General features: G+C 46.0%; 1 protein-coding gene across 1 annotated transcript in view; it reads left to right on the forward strand.

The window, feature by feature from the left end:
* The first annotated feature begins 6,613 nt into the window (after positions 1-6,613).
* ATOH8 (atonal bHLH transcription factor 8) overlaps positions 6,614-16,470 on the forward strand; it is a 33,264-nt gene continuing 23,407 nt past the window's right edge. The window contains 3 exon segments of the mRNA XM_031949787.1: positions 6,614-6,639; positions 7,065-7,405; positions 7,408-7,922. Of these exon segments, the coding sequence (XP_031805647.1) occupies positions 7,177-7,405; positions 7,408-7,922 (744 nt within the window). The 5' untranslated portion in view covers positions 6,614-6,639; positions 7,065-7,176.

Raw genomic sequence — 16,470 nt, forward strand, 5'->3', positions numbered from 1 at the left:
TGGGCCGGCAGAGCATGGGTTATAGTAAATGGTAAAGCTGGTCTGTTTGGGCATCTGATCCCTCTTCCTACCCTGGGCACACCATCCTTCTGCCACTTGGGGGACATGTACCCCCTTTTCCTTTCCTCCCTCTCAGTCACTTCTTAATTCCCAGCCCCTGTGCTTTCCCCTTCTTGCCCCTATGGAACCAACCTGTCCCATATGCCATGATCTTAGTACCCTGCCTCCTGGCAAGAGCCAATTGGTGGAAGTATATTTCAGAGAAGATGCTACTGACTGATAATTAATCTGTGTGCTGAGGCAGGGAGGTACGATAGAAAATGCCCTGAACTTGGACCGAGAAGCCCTGGGCTTTAGGCTAAGCTCTGTTGCTTAATAGCTGTACCCAAAGCAAGACATTCAACCTCTCTGGACCTCAGTTTTCTCATCTGTCAAATGAGCATGATAATAATAATTGTACAGTATTTCTAACCAGACCATTGGGGAGGTCAATCATCTATTATGTACTGTAATGACTCTTAATACAAGGGATCAACTCTGAGGTAGAGATTTAAGGAACTGAAGGGAGGGATTTCTGGGTCTTGGAAAGTCTAACCCATCGTATAAGCTACTGACAGTTTTTTATAGCTACGGGGTGCCACCCAGGAACCCTAGTGCAGCACCAATTTCACTCTTCTGAAGCACACACCCCTACAGAATCATAACATTTTAGGACTAGTTACAGGCTTAACAAAGAAAAAAAACCTTATACATCATAGTACAATTCCTCTTCCCTTCATTTTACAGGAGGAAACTAAGGCACTCTAAAAATTAGTTGACTAGCTCATGGTCACACAGATAGTAAAAAGAAGAACCGTGATTCAAACCCAGGTCCTCTCACTCGAATTCCAAGTTTATTTGAGCACTTGGAGCAAGCAGGGCTTTCCAAAGCATTCCTAAGGAGGACCTGCCCTTTCCCCACCGTATGGACTTGAACACATGACAATTAAAAGCCATGTCCTGCCCGGGCAAGCCTGAGCCTCAATTTTGAGCTTCCTGTTCTATGTTTGTTTTTATTGCTCTTTTCCCTCTCCCTCTCTTTCCAATTTCTTTTATGTGTTATTTTTCCTTCATTAGAATGTAAGCTCCTTGAGGCAGGAATGTTCTTGCTTGCTTGTATTTGTATGCCTTAGCTTATTACAGTGTCTGGCATGTAATATGTGCTTGATGAATCAATCTGTCTCTCTTGGTCTCTGTCTCCCTCTCTCTCTTCCCCCCTCCCTCCCTTCTTTTCTTCTTTCTTCCCTTTTCCCTCTCCCTCTCTTCCTTTCCTTCTCCCTCTGTGTCTCTGTCTCTTTCCCTTCCTCCCTCCCTCCTCTCCTCTGTCTCTCCCCCAAAATTCCCTCCCTCCCCCTTCTCTCTCTTTCTCTCATCTCTCTCTTTTTCTCTCCCCCTCTTACTCCTCAATCTCTCTCTTCCACTCCCTCCCTCCCCCTATAATTTTTGATAATCAAGCTTTAATCCCAAAATTGAAATGTCTAGACTTATAGAAACCACCTTGGGAATTTAAAAGATTTGTAGAGTTTGCGATTGCTCCAGTGCTCTTGGAGAGAACAACCTTTGGTCAAAGGATGAAGCTGATCCTTGACCTGGTTTACATGGACTTTGAGAGAGACAGTGCTAAGTCAAGGTGAAATGTAGTGATGATTATCCAATGGATCCTCGGGTTGTTTTATTGTTCTGACTTTTATGACACAACCTCCCTGAAAACATAACATCAGTTACTAGTCACTGATTATTTAAGCTTTGTCGATGCGAATTATAAATCTTTTGTGTCTTTTAGCATTTCTTTGATATATAGAAAATAATACTTGTTCTGTATCTGATTCCCTTTATGGAGAGAACGTTGACATGAGCCATGCCCTCAAAACACTGATGAAGTCATAGATCCTTGAATTTATTTTGTATGTTTTAAATTTATTTACTATGTGTAGCTTACCTTCTCCCCCCACCCAGACTGCAAGCTCCTTGAGGAAAGGGATTGTTTTATTTTCGTCTCTATTTTCAGAACCTAGAACATAGTCCTTGTTTGATAAATGGTGATTGAATCGAATGAAATTTGGTAATCAGGGAGACGCTATTAATTTCTCTTAACAAATGAGGAAACTGAATCCCATTGGTCAGGTAATTACCAAAAATACAGAGCCCTGTACTAAATGAATTATGGAACCAAAAAAGGAGACTTAAAAAGAGGTCCTTCCTTTCCTACTTCTCCCTTTCCCATTGAGAAAGAAGCTAAAGGCAGAAAGCGCTAGGCGGGCATCTCTGAATAAGTCAGTCCTGGTCCTAGCTTTTGTGTCTCTGGACTTCATCTAGTCCACATGTTCCCAAGGAAGGACTTTTCCTTCCCAATCATTTCAAGCTAAAATATTGAGCTCCTGGGATAGCGAGACGTACATTGAACTAATTCTCAGCATAGTGGAAGGAGCTCTGGGTTTGGAGTTGGAAGACCTGGGTTCAATGACCCTGGACGAGTCCTTTACCATATCTGAGCTTCCTCTTCCACATATATAAAATGTGGAGGTTGGGAGGCTGCTGGAAAAATCCCTGGACAGGAACATCCACTCTATAGTGTGTGTGTTATCCAAGCCAGTTGCTTAGTTGCTTGCTGAGTGGCAGTGCCTCCAGCAGAGGGCCACCAGGGCCAATAATAGTAACAGAGATGTGGTGGGATTGGGGGCGAGCAGAATCCACATTTATGTGGTGCTTAAATGAGATATAAGTGGTCTTATGGAAGTACCATCACTCAATCAAGAAGCATTTAGAAAGGGCCCACTGTGTGTCACTCTGTGTTCTGGCTTCAAAAGAGTTTATTTTCTCCTGGGGGAGACAAGTTTGCAGATAAAAAGAGGCTTTATAATTATTCTGTGAAGAAAAAAGTTCAAATAATGTCATTTTTAATTTACAGGTTTAAAAAAAAAACCCACTATGGTTTAGGGTGGGAAAGTCAGCTCATAAACCGAGAGCCAGAAGGAATGGTAGAGGTCACCTAATCCCACCCCCTCACTTTATAGCGGAGGGAAAGGAAGCTCAGAGAGGGGAGGTAGGGGCTGGCCCCAGGGTCACACAGCTGGTGGAGCCCACATCTTGTGGCTCAGGGCCTGGCGCTCATTCTGCGACACCAGGCTGAGAAGGGAGCCCTTAAATGATTCCATCTGTTAACACATCTCATTCCAGCTTTGCAGGCTGAGAAGCTTGTAACTAACAGCCTAAACGCAGCCTGCGGGTTATCTGCTTCCCAGAGGCCCGGTGCTCACAGATCACTGTGACTCAGTCACTTCACTGGGCATTTTTTATGAAGGTTGAGCTTCTCTCTCATCTGGGCTGACAGTACAGGGACCACCTCTGGTCAGATCCCGGGGCTGATCATCACGGGGGCAGTGACTTCCATAGTCTCCGATTTGGGTCCATCCAACCTTCCATAAGCGGCCCGGTGATCCCTGGCAAAATCAGTGCCAGATTTCGTTTGGACATAGATGAACTTTAGCCTTACTGCAGCTCAGAACTCAAGACTCATCAGCCTGAATCATAAGCTCTTAGGGAGCCTAAGCAAGAACGGTCCCAGAACAAGAGGATTTAGAGGAGAATCTGTAAGCCTTTCCTTATATAAATGATGTCTTCCTTTAGCAGGCTGGGGAACCCTATCAGTGGTTCTCAAAGTATGGTCTAGAGAATCCTGGGGCTCTCTGAAACCCTTTTAGAGGGTCTACAAATTCAAAAATAGTTTTTATTTCCAATATGGTAAATGTCAATAAATATAATCCGGATAAACAAAAAGGCTTTGGAGAGATCCTCAATCATTTCTAATAGGATAAAGATACTGAAAACAAAAGTTTGAGAACCACTGCTAGACCTTCTCAGAACCATGATTCTAACTAGTTACATAAAATAAAAATGCATAGGATTGTAAGGAAAACCAATTCTATTTAAATAGTTGTCAAAATATCTAACATAAAAACAAGTTCACCGACTCCAGGTAGGAAATCCAGGTGATTTTTCAAGCTGGAGGAAACCTTGAGCATTCAGAATACAAAGGAGACCTCCCTACAGTAGCTCTGAGCAGGAGTCGCCTGGAAACCTGGGACCAGGGACTTTGCTGAGTAATGCAAAGTGCCCTAATCTTGTTGATAAGCAATCTGGGTATGAACACTGACTTATCTATCTCAATTCTGGCAAGCTGTTTTTCTTTGCTGAGCCTCAGTTTCCCCTTTTGTTTGTAGAGGGTGTAGATAACTTTCAGAGCTCTTTCCAGCACCGCATGTTATGAACAGCAGCAGAGACACTGCTGCATTAGAGTGGAGGTCTAAACTGTTACCCTTTCCCCTTTCCCCTCATCCTCTCTCCCCCTCCCCAGGGGAAGCTGCTTCTCCACGCTGAGCTTCTCTCTAGAACACATCCCAGACCTTCAGGCTCCCTTATGGTCTCCTTGAGAATAGTGACTTTTTTTTGCCTTTCTTTTTATCCTAGTGCTTAGCACAGTGCCTGGCACACTACTGGGGCTTAATAAATGCTAGCTGACTGCTCAGATCTCTCATAGTCCTGTGTTTTACCCTACTTGTAATATTGTATTATATTGTAACCTATTTGCATCTTATTTCCGAGATCTTAAACTCCAAAAGGGCAGGGACTTTTTCTGTCAGTGTTTTTTATTCCCTTGGCAAAGCCTAGACATTTTAAACACAGTAATCTACATGCAACAGGCAGCTAATAAGTGTTTGTTGAATGAACAAATGACCTCTCTATGACTCAGTTTCTTATCCATAAATGAGGGGCTTGGACAAAATGGCCCCTAAGGTTCTATCTTTAAATCTGTGATCGTGAAACCTCCCCAGGAGGTAAAACAGGTATTTGGGGTAGAATAAAAAGGAATAAGGAAGAAGATAGGAGTCCTGTGTGAAGGGAGAAAGGTTTCTGGGGGCGACAGGAAGTATGGGGCTGTGCCCAAACATCTTTCTGTGAATCAGACTTTAAAGGCAGCTCTGGGGTAAATGGAGTGATGGAGGATGGGAGAAGATACTTTTTTACTCTCCTTCCAGGAAGTAGTGTGGAGGGAAGGCTTCAATGTGAATCCTTCCCCCTGTCCCTCCCCCAGTTATTCAAGTACATTGTACAAAGCTGTTGGATGTGTTCACTCCAGCTAGACCGTGCACTCCATCAAAACTGGAACTTTTTGCCTTTCTTTTTATGTTCAGTGCTTAGCATGGTGCCTGGAACATAGTAGGTACCTAATAAGAATCTGGTGACTTGTGGTTCCCACTTCCCTTTTCCATTTCTGAGACCCCCTCATATCAGATTTTCCTTCCTGGGAAGAGACTGGCCTAGATAATCCCTTCAATCTCTAACATCCGGTTGTTATTATCTCTCATTGATGAAGCCCAGAGTTCAGGCATTAAGAATGGAGGTCTTCCCAGTCCAGACTGTTGCATTCTATTTGAATATTACTGGAATACTGCTGAATAATTTGGGTATTAAGGAGGTAAGCCTGGAAGTGGGTCCATCTTAAATCCCTTTTTGGGATTCATTGGCTCATAAACCTAACCCAGAAGGGACTTTAGAAGCCAAGTAATCATGGGAGCATAAGTCCAGAGTGGAAGGGGCCTTAAGAGGCCACTAGTTGAGGGACTGGAACAGCAAGGTGGCAGCTAAGTGAGTGCTGGGCCTGAGGTAGGAAGGCTCATCTTCCTTTGTTCAAATTTGGCCTCAAACACTTCCTGGCTGTGTGATCCTGGGCAAATCATTTAACTGTGTGCCTCGGTTTTCTCATCTGTAAAATGAGTAAAAAAAGGAAATGGCAAATGATTCCAGTAGCTTTGCCAAGAAAACCCCAAATGGTGTCACGAAAAGCCAGATATAACTGAACAACAAGTTGTGGAATCATATATTTGGAGTTTAAAGGGACCTTGGGACTACCTAGTCCATTCTCTATCTGACAAACCATAGGACCTTGAACATATTTTGGAATCTCTACCTCGGTGAGACTTAGCCCAGTGCTCAGAGAGCTGGGTCAAGTGATTAGTTCAAGTTCAAATGAGTAGCAGCAGAGGGGGGTGTTTGAAGACAGATTCCCCAGAATCCGAACCCAGTCCTTTTCCCACAATTCCATGTTGCCTCTGAAGTAACCCTGTTCTCAAAAATGAGCCCTGGACTGGGTTAGAAGACCTGGTTCTGAAATCTAGCTTTGTGACCCATGACTCTGACCGGTGTAACTGGGGACCTTCAGTCCAGGAAGACGAAGGAGAAGATCTGTAAGGGGCTGACCGAGACCCCTTCCTTCCAACTGCTTTCTGCCGATTTCTGTCTCTGCCTCCCTCAAGGTGAGGTCCAGCAAAGCCAGCGCTAGGTCTGTCGGCCAAAACAAGACAGCGTTTTCCCCTCCTTCCTACCGCTCCCTCTAACATCATAGCCTTGAGACTCAGAAGGGAGGAAATGTCAATAAACCACGTGCAGGTGATGAGTATTCTAAAAGGACATGGAAAAGTCTAGGCAGTAAAAAGTAAATGAAAATCAACTTTGGGGGGATGGGGCAGAAGTTATAGGAATTACGGAGAAAGAGAGAGAGAGAGAGAGAGAGAGAGAGAGAGAGAGAGAGAGAGAGAGAGAGTGGACAAAGGAGATTGGCAGCACAGCTGTTTTGAAAAATGCTTCCTGTTTCTTTAAAGGAGCTCATTCAGGTGGGCTGGGGAAAAGGGGCCCTGGAAATCCCTTTCCGGGAAAAACCAAGTTCTCAGCGGCTCTAAAAATCTCACCAGGGCTTCGTGAACCTGAGGCCCAAAAAACCCCAATGTCCAGGGCCCCAGCGGCCAGCGAGGAAGAAAGGGAGGGGGAGGAAGGGAGGAGGGGAGGCAAGGGGGGGAGAGGAGGAGGGAGAGGAGGAAGGAGGAGGGAGGGAAGAGGGGGGAAGAGGAGGGAGAGGAGAGAAAGAAAAAGAAAAGAGAAAAGGGGAAGGAGAAAAAAGGGAAAGGAGGGAGGGAAAGTTTGGGGAAGAGCAAAGGAAAGAAGAAGGGGAGGAAGGGGGGAAGGAAGAGGAAGGGGGGGAAAGATCCGGGGGGACAGTACGGGAGAGAAGTCCCGCTATTCCCGAACAGGGTCCCGGCCCCCCTCCCCCGGCCCTCACCTTGCCCCTGGCAGGAGCCTAACATGAAAAGCCTCCCGACCCTCGAGGGGGGCCCGTGGCCGACTCTCTGCATCAAGGAGGTGAGCTGCCCCAAAAAGCTCAAGAGGAAGCCCCAGGAGGGGCCGAAGCGCGTGAACGGCTACAAAAGTTTCCGAGCGGACTTGAAAGTGCCGGAGCCCCGGCCAAGGACGGGGGCGCACGACGGCTGATCCGGCCAAGGGCGCCGGGGGGCCGCGCCGCCCGAGGAGAGCCCGAGCTGCTGCTCCCGGCGGAGCGCGGTGGCCGAGGCTGCGGCGGGGGTCCCGGGGGCGGCGAGATCTTGGACATGCGGAAACGCTGCTTCCCCCCGGGGCCCGGCCGAGGTCCGGCCCCGTCGCCCCCGCCGCTGCCCGCGGGCCTGGCGGCTCCCCCCGGGAGCCGGGAACGGCGGGAGGCTCCGCAGACTTTCGGGGAGCAGAGCGCGCGTTCCCGGATCGTGCTGTGCCCGCCGCCCCCTCGCCAGAGCGCTCCGCAGCCCCCGCCGCCCCCCGTGCCCCCGCCGCCGCCGCCGCCGCGTCCCGCGGGAAGTTCCTTCTCGTCCATTTCCCACGTAATTTACAACAACAGCCCCGATTCTGCGGCGGCTTCGCCTCGGAAGCGCCCGGGCGAAAGTGCAGGCGCCTCCTCGGAGATCAAAGCCATCCAGCAGACCCGGAGGCTGCTGGCGAACGCCCGGGAGAGGACCCGGGTGCACACCATCAGTGCCGCCTTCGAGGCGCTGAGGAAGGGAGCCGCAGTCACATCCGCCACGCCGGCCTGCCCCCTCCCCCTGGACCGGCCTGGGGGGGCCCCTCCTCTGCCTCCCACAGCTGCCGGCTCCCTTGGGGGCCCCGAGCCTGGGGATGGAGGCGGGGAGGCTGGTCCCAGGAGGAAGCATCCCGGGAGAGAGCAGGGGTCCCCCCGAGGCTTCCCACCCGTGTGGGACCTCATAGCAGCGCGCGTTTATTTATACCTCGCTTTAAGATCCACAAAAAGCTTAGCTCGTTCCGTTTCCCGGAGCCTCAGTTTCCATCTCTGCAGAATGTGATTAGCCTCTGAGATGCCTCCCGCAGTTAATCCTCCCGCACTCCCCCCCTCCCCCTTTAAACATGGCCCAGAGGCTTCTTGGGGTGGGGTGGGGAGGCCATTTCTCCTTACTATCTGCCCGCCAGGGGCTGGGGGGAAGCTGTACTTCCTCTCCCCTGCGAGCCCCCAGCAGCCTGTAGGAGTTCTGAACCTCCCCTCCCACAATCCATGGGGCTAGTCCTACTTTCTGAAGAGGTGTCTGCTTATCTGCCTGGAGGTGGGGAGGGAGGTCGGAAGAAAGAGCGCCTGGGATGAGAAGTGACCTTTGCCCCCGCCCGTCGGAGGAAGGGCTTGCCCCCTTTGATGGCGATGGTGATTTGCCTGGAATGTCTCCTTTTTCCTGCTCCTTAGACCTCCTTGGGACTCTAATCAAGCAACAGCCCTTTCCCGAGTCCCCATAATTTCCTACTGCCCCCCCCCCATTATTCTGAATTTAATTTATGCTTGGACATATATACATGTTCTTCCCCCTTCCCTCCTATTAGAATGTGGTGAGGGTTTTGAGGCAATCTGGGGTTACCCAGGGTCACACGGGGTCAAGTGTTGGAAGATGGATTTGAATTCAGGTCCTCCTGACTCCAGGGATGGCAGCTCTGTCCACTGCACCAGAATGGAGGCTTCTTGAGGACAGGAACCTTTTTCTTTTCTCCCCTTTGGTTCTGTGGCTCGTGTTACTGTCGCTGGGCACATAGTAGGTGCTTTCTTAATTTGTGTTACATGAACAAATGATGTTGACGTTGATGGTGATGCTGATGAGTCAGAACTCCCGGGGTCAAGGGCTGCCATTGTCTACTGAACTGCTTTGCAGCTGGAAAGACAGATTCCTATGACTGGGCAATTTGGTGCCTCCTGACTTTAGACCTCATATTTCACTTTCCTGGCAGCTGAAAATTCCTGTCTTCAAAAGCACTCCCTTGGGTTGGAAGAGGAGGAGGAGGGGGAGGAGGGAGGAGCAAAGAGAAAGGCAAGGCGGTCTGGAGTCCCATCACAGGTCTGGGTGGACCTCACTCTCCCCCAGTCCCCGGCTCCAGCTCGAGGTGTGCAGCCGGTCGGTGTTGGAAGCCAGGAAGATTAGGAAATAGGGCATCTGGAGAAGGAGGGGAGGCTGGCCTTCACTTGCCTGGGAAATGCAGGCTCTTCTCTGTTCACAGCTGTGTTGCTGGATTAGTGCGCTGGGGAAGGACTGGGGGAGGCAACCCTTCTCCTCCATTCCCCCCTGCCCCCCAAGCCAGACCCAAGAAGTCACCAGTCTCAAAAGTATAGGGCATCTCAGCCTCTCTGAAGGGACTCCTCCGTCCTGAGGCATCTTGGCTCCCACTGAATGCATCTGGGGCACTTACTATCTCCAGTGATTGTATTTTGGGGGACACTCAGGATCCAGGAAGAAGTCAGGGATGACAAGATCCAAGACACCCTCTCCAACCCTTTTAGGAGATACATTGTCGGTGACTTAGAGTGGGAGCCAAACTGGATCATTGGGCTCTTTCCTTCATTGGTGAATTACCAGCTTATTCGAAATTCTGACCTTGAGTACTATTACTACTAGTATTAACATCACTACTATTAGTACTCCAACTACCACCACCACCATCACTCCTCTTCCTCCCACTACTATTATCTTTACTACTATTCTATTTTCTGACTCCCAAACAGCCAGCACTTTATTATTTAATATTTACTTTAAAATAATATTTAACATTAATAATTATTATTTTGCTGAAGCAATTGGGATCAAGTAACTCACCGAGGGTCCCACAGCTAGGAAGTGTTAAGTGTCAGACCAGATTTGAACTCAGGTCCTCCTGACTTCAGGGCTGGTGCTCTATCCACTGCACCACCTAGCTGCCTCCAGGCACTTTATTTTAAACGCGCATTTCCTAAATACTTCTTTGCTTTGCAGCAATAAGATCTTTCCAATTTATGAGCATTTATATCTCACAAACAACTAGCAAACAACTATTAATCGACTTGGCTAGTAAGTGTCTGAGGCAGGTTTGAACTTACAAACTAGATTCAGCCAGGGGTTCACACCTAACTGCTTAGATTTTACTAGTATTCTTTCTGTTTTTACACTTTGCTTTCTGCCATGATGAGAATGTAAATTTGGGAGACTGGGGAAAGAGGTACATTAGAAATATCATAGTTTGGGAGAGAACAGGACTTCTGAGTTCTTATTTCCTCTCTGCTACTCAGTGGCTCTATGAACTTAATAAGCACGTTCTTCACCTCTCAGCCTCAGTTTCCCTGTCTCTAGAATCAGGGGGTTGGATTGGTGATTTCTTAGTCCCCTTCCAGTTTAAGGCTCAGTGGCACATACCTCTTGGGAGAAAGGTCCTGGGATGACTTTACTTTTGAACTAAAATGATCATTTTAAGGGTAGGGGCAGTAGAGGGAAGAGGAGTTTTCAAAAAACGTATTTAAAAAAAGCTTTTTTATTCCTGGGGAAGGTGAACCAGGGATAAATCATCCCCAAGCAGCTCCCCTGTGATGGCTATGCCAGCACCAGGCAGAGTTCCCTTTGGCACATCCCGCAGTGGGGCAGATGGCCTTTCCCTCTGTGGCTCTGTGCGGCAGTCCGCCGTCTCCGATGGGAACGTCCATGGGCTTGGACATCAGCTGGCACTGCTACTTTGTCTGGTGGAAATCCTGTGCTTTGTCAACATTTGCTCTTCTTTTTATTGATGCTATTTATTTTTTGACATCAAATTCATTTCTGAATCTAGCCACTGAGGTATCCTTTGGAACAAAGACTTTAAAAAGTGACTCAGTCAACAAATCATCTGGATTTGATGGCAAATCGAGTATCCCATACCTGTAGTTCCCCATTTCCGAAAGGAAGATAGAGAGGCGCACTTTCCAATATTGTATATGAGGCTTTTACTTAATTCACTACCACTTAAAAAGAACCTCGTGTGTTCAATGCACTGGGCTAGGTGCTAGAGATAACTAAAGCAGGGTCCCCATTCACAGGGAGGAAGCAGATAGAGGAAACCTGGAAGACTAGTATTTGAATTCTAATTTTAACAAACTCTGGGCAAATAATTTCTTAGTGCACTAGGCTAATGGGGTCAAATTCAAATAGAAAAGGGGGCTACTAAAATGCTATACATAAGTATATTGACTTAGAAAATCACATATTAACATTATCTATATCTCACAGTATTTTAGTTTATTTTGCTAAATATTTCCCTATTCCGTTTTAATTTGGGAGGATGACTGGTAGCTGTTGCTGCTGCCTTGCCGTGAGTCAGACACCCCTCCTTGAGGCAACTCTCTAAGACTACAAGGTACAGAGCTGCCTTGGGAAATGGGGTTCCCTATCCCAATGAGAGCTCAAGCCATGTTCCTTTGTCCGCTCTTACTTGTAATCTTAGTAGAATTGCTAAGCTTCCTGCATGAATAAAATACATGCAGAACTGGGTAAGTAGGTAAGAGAAGTGGGAGCAAAGTGGAATGGAGGGTCACTTACAGGGAAGCTGGGGTGTAGGGAAACAGGGAAGGACTTTCTAAAGGAGATGCAAGCTTGATCTAGATTGAGATTTCAGCAGCTGGAGATGTGGGGAGGACGTTCCAGGTCAAGGAAATAAGCATTTATATAGTACCTACCTGTGCCAGGTACTGTGCTGGGCTAAAGTACATATATTATCTCATTTGATCCTTACAACAACTCTGTGAGGCAGGCCTGTTATTATCCCTATTTTACAGTTGAGGAAATTGAGGCAAATAGGTTAAGTGACTTGCCCCCAGTCACATAGCTAGTCATTCAGATCTTCCTGACTCCAGGTTCAGAGTTCTATCCATTTCTCCTCTGAGCTCTTTGTTCCAGGGAACAGCTTGTGCAAAGACACGAGATGAAAAAAGGTGGAGTGTGAGGTATAGAAGTGAGAGGAGACATTTGCTTATAATAGACAGAAGAACCTGGACTACTTCTTCAGGAGACAATAGGGAGCTATAGAAGGTTTAGAAAATTATTTTAATTACACTATATATATACACACACATTATATATACATACATATATATTTCTATGCACAAGTGTATGTATGTATATATTAGCAGTAGAATGATGTGATCAGAATTGGGAACCAGAAACACAAATCTGCAGCTTCCTGTGAAAACTAGAGAAAGGAAGGGGGAGAGACTAGAGGTCATGGAGCTGGGGAGAGGTCTGGTCAAGAGGCAGTTGCAACAGTCTAGGCGAGAGGTAATAAGGCCCTTTACAGGCTGGTGACATTGAAGATGGAAAAGATCCAGGAATGTGGTCCATGTAAAACATGTGGCAAACTCTAAAGTGCTTATACAAATGGCAGTTTTTATTAGTAGCAATAATCTTATTAACCTCAATCCAATGTTGGATTCGGCTCAATCCAACAAGCATTTATTAAGCACCTATTGTATACTAGGAGCTGTGAGAGGTACAAGAACAATGACAAAAAAATAAATAATCCTTGCTTTCAAAAAGCTTATATTCTATGTGTGTGTATTTGTGTGTGTATATATATATATGTATATACATACATATATAAGCATTATATATACACACACATATATAATATCATATAAATAGAAGGAACAAATGGGAAAGAAATTTCAGAGCTGGAGTCCACAGAACATGGTGATTGATTTAAGTCTTTTAAAAGTTCTTTCCATCCATTTATTCCTTCTACTGTGTCTGTGAGGTCATCCAAAGAAAGTATAATTAGACCCATTTTACTGGATGGAAAAATTGAGCCTCAGGAAACAAAGTGGGCTGTTTAAGGTCATGAGATAATTCGGCAGTGGAGCCATATTTATATTCCAGCTCTTTGGAATCCTGGCCCACGCTCTTTCCACAGACCCAACTTTATCAGCTCCATCAGGCTTCCTCCAGACCTGGGGGATTTACTAACAATCCATGTTTGGAAATGAAATTGGCAAGCTCAGGGTTTCTCTCTCTTGCAAAGGAGCAGAGCAGCTCTCACCCCCTCCCCACTCCATCCTCCCTTCCCCATTAAAGATTTATTAAAGGAAAAGTTCTCTTTTTCCAGCCTGTAGGGGATCCCCAAGTTCTCCCAGGAAGGGGAGTGAGGGGAGCAGAGCATCATGGATTTTACAGTCGGCAAAGCCTCTGGGATTATCCTCATCTGTAGATGACGAAAATGAGATCAGTGACCTTCCTACACTAAGGTTATACAGGAAGTAAGTGACAGAGATGGGATTACAACTTAGGTCTAATTAGGAAGCTAGCGTACTTTCCAAGAACGGGATGTCTGCACCCCAAATTCCTGCCGATGGTCACACAGTGATCAAATCAATAGAAAAGCCAAGCCTGATGATGATGATGATGATGATGATGATGATGGTGATGGTGGTGATGATGATGATGATGATCTTGGTGGTGGTGATGATGAAGATGGTGATGATGATGATGATTGATATTTTTATAGGACTTTAAGAGTTACAGAGCTATTTATATATACATTACCATATATATATATATACATATACATGTGAAGTCTTATGGATAGCCATCCTCTCAAGCAGCACCTGTATTCTTGTGGCCATCCAGCAGGTGAAGAAACCAAGGAATGGAGGAGTTAAATCACTGTTCCTTCTGGGGCCACATAACTAGGAAGTATTGAAGGCAGAATGGGAGCACAGTTTTTTTTGGACCATGTCTCCAGGTCCCCAGAATCCCAACCGATAACTTTTTCTGAGATCCCCACCTTCTTCTGTACATACTCTGTTGTGCTGGAGTTAAATTGGACGAGTTACTCCTATCCAGATGTCCTGGGACACACACACACACACACATATACACACACACACACAGATACACAGTGGCCAGCTGCAGTGGACTGTTCCTAGTCTTTTCTTCTTTCCTTGTCATCACATGAGAGACAGAGTTTGAACACAGACCCTTGAGGACAAATCTAGGACAACTCTCCATACATTTGTCCCTTTCCTTAAACATATATGCTATCATCAACCCATTTGGTTTATACAAGCATCCCCTCCTCTCCAGTGTCCATGCCTTGGTCCTTTAGTTTCTCTCTTTTGATTGATCAGATCCCTTTTATCATCTCTCTTTCCATTATGGGGGGAGGATTTGCACCTTAAACATAATCACTGTCATTCCTGCGGAAACCCTTTTGCCTTCCCTTATATATTTCAAAGATCTCACACTTACATTTTAATGCTAACAACAAGAGCTGTCCAAAAGTAGAATCAGCTGCTTCGTAGAAGGTGGTGCATCTGCCCTGGCTGGAATTCTTGAAACAAGGGCTGGATGGCTACTGGCCAGAGGACCGTAGATGATTCTCGCACTGGTCTGGATTGGACTAGATCCCCTCAAAGTTTCCTTCCAGTTCTATAGCCTTGACACCCAACCCTTACTCTGATGTTTATGTAGGGCGGTTATTTCTCAATTTCCAAACTTTTGTTATTGGTCCCTCCTTAAACATCTAGAGAATCAGGTAAGGGGAGCTCTGTGACTTGAACCCATGGATGGCTTCTAACCCCAAGTCCAATGCAATGAAAACCTGACTCTGTGCAGTCAAGTTGATGAATGAGAATAAGGAATGTATCTGAGCAACAGGGCCTCCCTCCTTGAATGTTTCTTCACGCAGGAGGTATGACCCCTCCTTTGGGTGTGAGTAGGATGGGGTGTCCTTAACCTTTTCTGTGTCTAGTAAAGCCAATGGACCCCCTTCTTAGAGTAGTGTTTTTTAATGCATAAAATACCTCGGACTAATGATAATGGAAAAAAGGGGGAAAAGAGTTAGATCCCTGATTATGAACTCCTGCCTTAGTAAATCACAGAATCTTGGAGTCGAAAGGGATCGCAGAATTCTTCTGGTCCAATTGGATTTAGATCTGCAAAAGATTCCCCTCAACAACATGCCAGATAAATGGCTGTTTGTTATGTCTTTGCCTGAAGTCACCCAGGGGATGACAAAATACCTCCCCAGTCAGTCCATCCTACTAAATACTTAGTTACCTTGTATTAGCGCAGTATTTGTGTTCACGTCTTACCCTCTCTCCCAATAGACTTGAGAGTGGAGTTGGAAATCTTTTCATCCTTCATCTTTGTACCTCCCTTGGGACTAACAGGGCTCTGTACAAAGTAGGTGCTCAAACTTGTTGAATTGAATTACAAGTTGTCATTTAAAAGGTTATGAGAGAGCTCTTCTTTTCTCCAAATACCTCCATGTCCAGAGCCCCTACTATAAAAAATATGTCATCTCAGAGTATGCTATCAATTATCATTATTAATGCTAGATAACATAATTAATGATAACTATTAACTCTTAAATATTGAATAACATGATCATTAGTAGAGATAAATGTAAATATTTGCACTTGGGTTCAAAAAATCAACTTCATAAGAAGGCTGATCTCAATAGCAGTTTATCTTCAAATGGTTCTCCAACAATAGTATCCTGTGGCACTCATGGAAGCTAATGTGATATTAGGTCAAATTAAGAAAGCTACAGTTTGCAGAACTAGGGAGATAATAGTACCGTTGAACTCTGTCCTAGAGAATTGTGTACAGTTCTGGGACTTTGATAAGCTAGTTGGAGAGGCTCCAGAGGAGGGGGGCAGTTGTAGGGCCTCCGAATCACGCCATTTGAGATTGGGTCAAAAGATCTGTGGATATTTAGCTTGGAGAAGGGAGGAGGCAGGGTGGGGGGTAATGGTCAATATGTTCATGGAATTGAAGAGCTCTCATACAGAAGAGGGCGTTACATTTGTTTAGTTCTCGTGAAGAGAAAACTCAGAGCAACAAGTGCTTAATTAAGGGGAAAAACGTCTTCTAATAACTGTTCTAGTTCAGTCATGTCCAAGTCTCTGTGACCCTATTTGGGGTTTCCATGGCAGAGAGGAACGGTTTGCCATTTCTTTCTCCAGCTCATTTTGCAGATGAGGAAACCCAGGCAAATAGGGTGAAGTGACTTGTTCAGGATCACATAGCTAGTAAGTGTCTGAGACCAGATTTGAATTCAGGAAGACTGATTCCAAGTCCAGAACGCTGTCCACTGTGCCACCTAACCGGCCTTCTACCAGAGCCATTCATAAATGGAATGAGCCACAAGAGGGAAGGAGTTCCCCGTCTTTGGAGGTCTTCAAAAGTTGGAGCCAGGATGACTACTTGTCAAGGGTGATAGAGACCCTTTTTCTAGTACAAGTTTAGTTAGGGAGTCTTTGAAGTCCATTTCAAGACGAGAGAAAGA

Source organism: Sarcophilus harrisii, chromosome 2 (genome assembly GCF_902635505.1).
Source record: "Sarcophilus harrisii chromosome 2, mSarHar1.11, whole genome shotgun sequence".
NCBI lineage: Eukaryota > Metazoa > Chordata > Mammalia > Dasyuromorphia > Dasyuridae > Sarcophilus > Sarcophilus harrisii.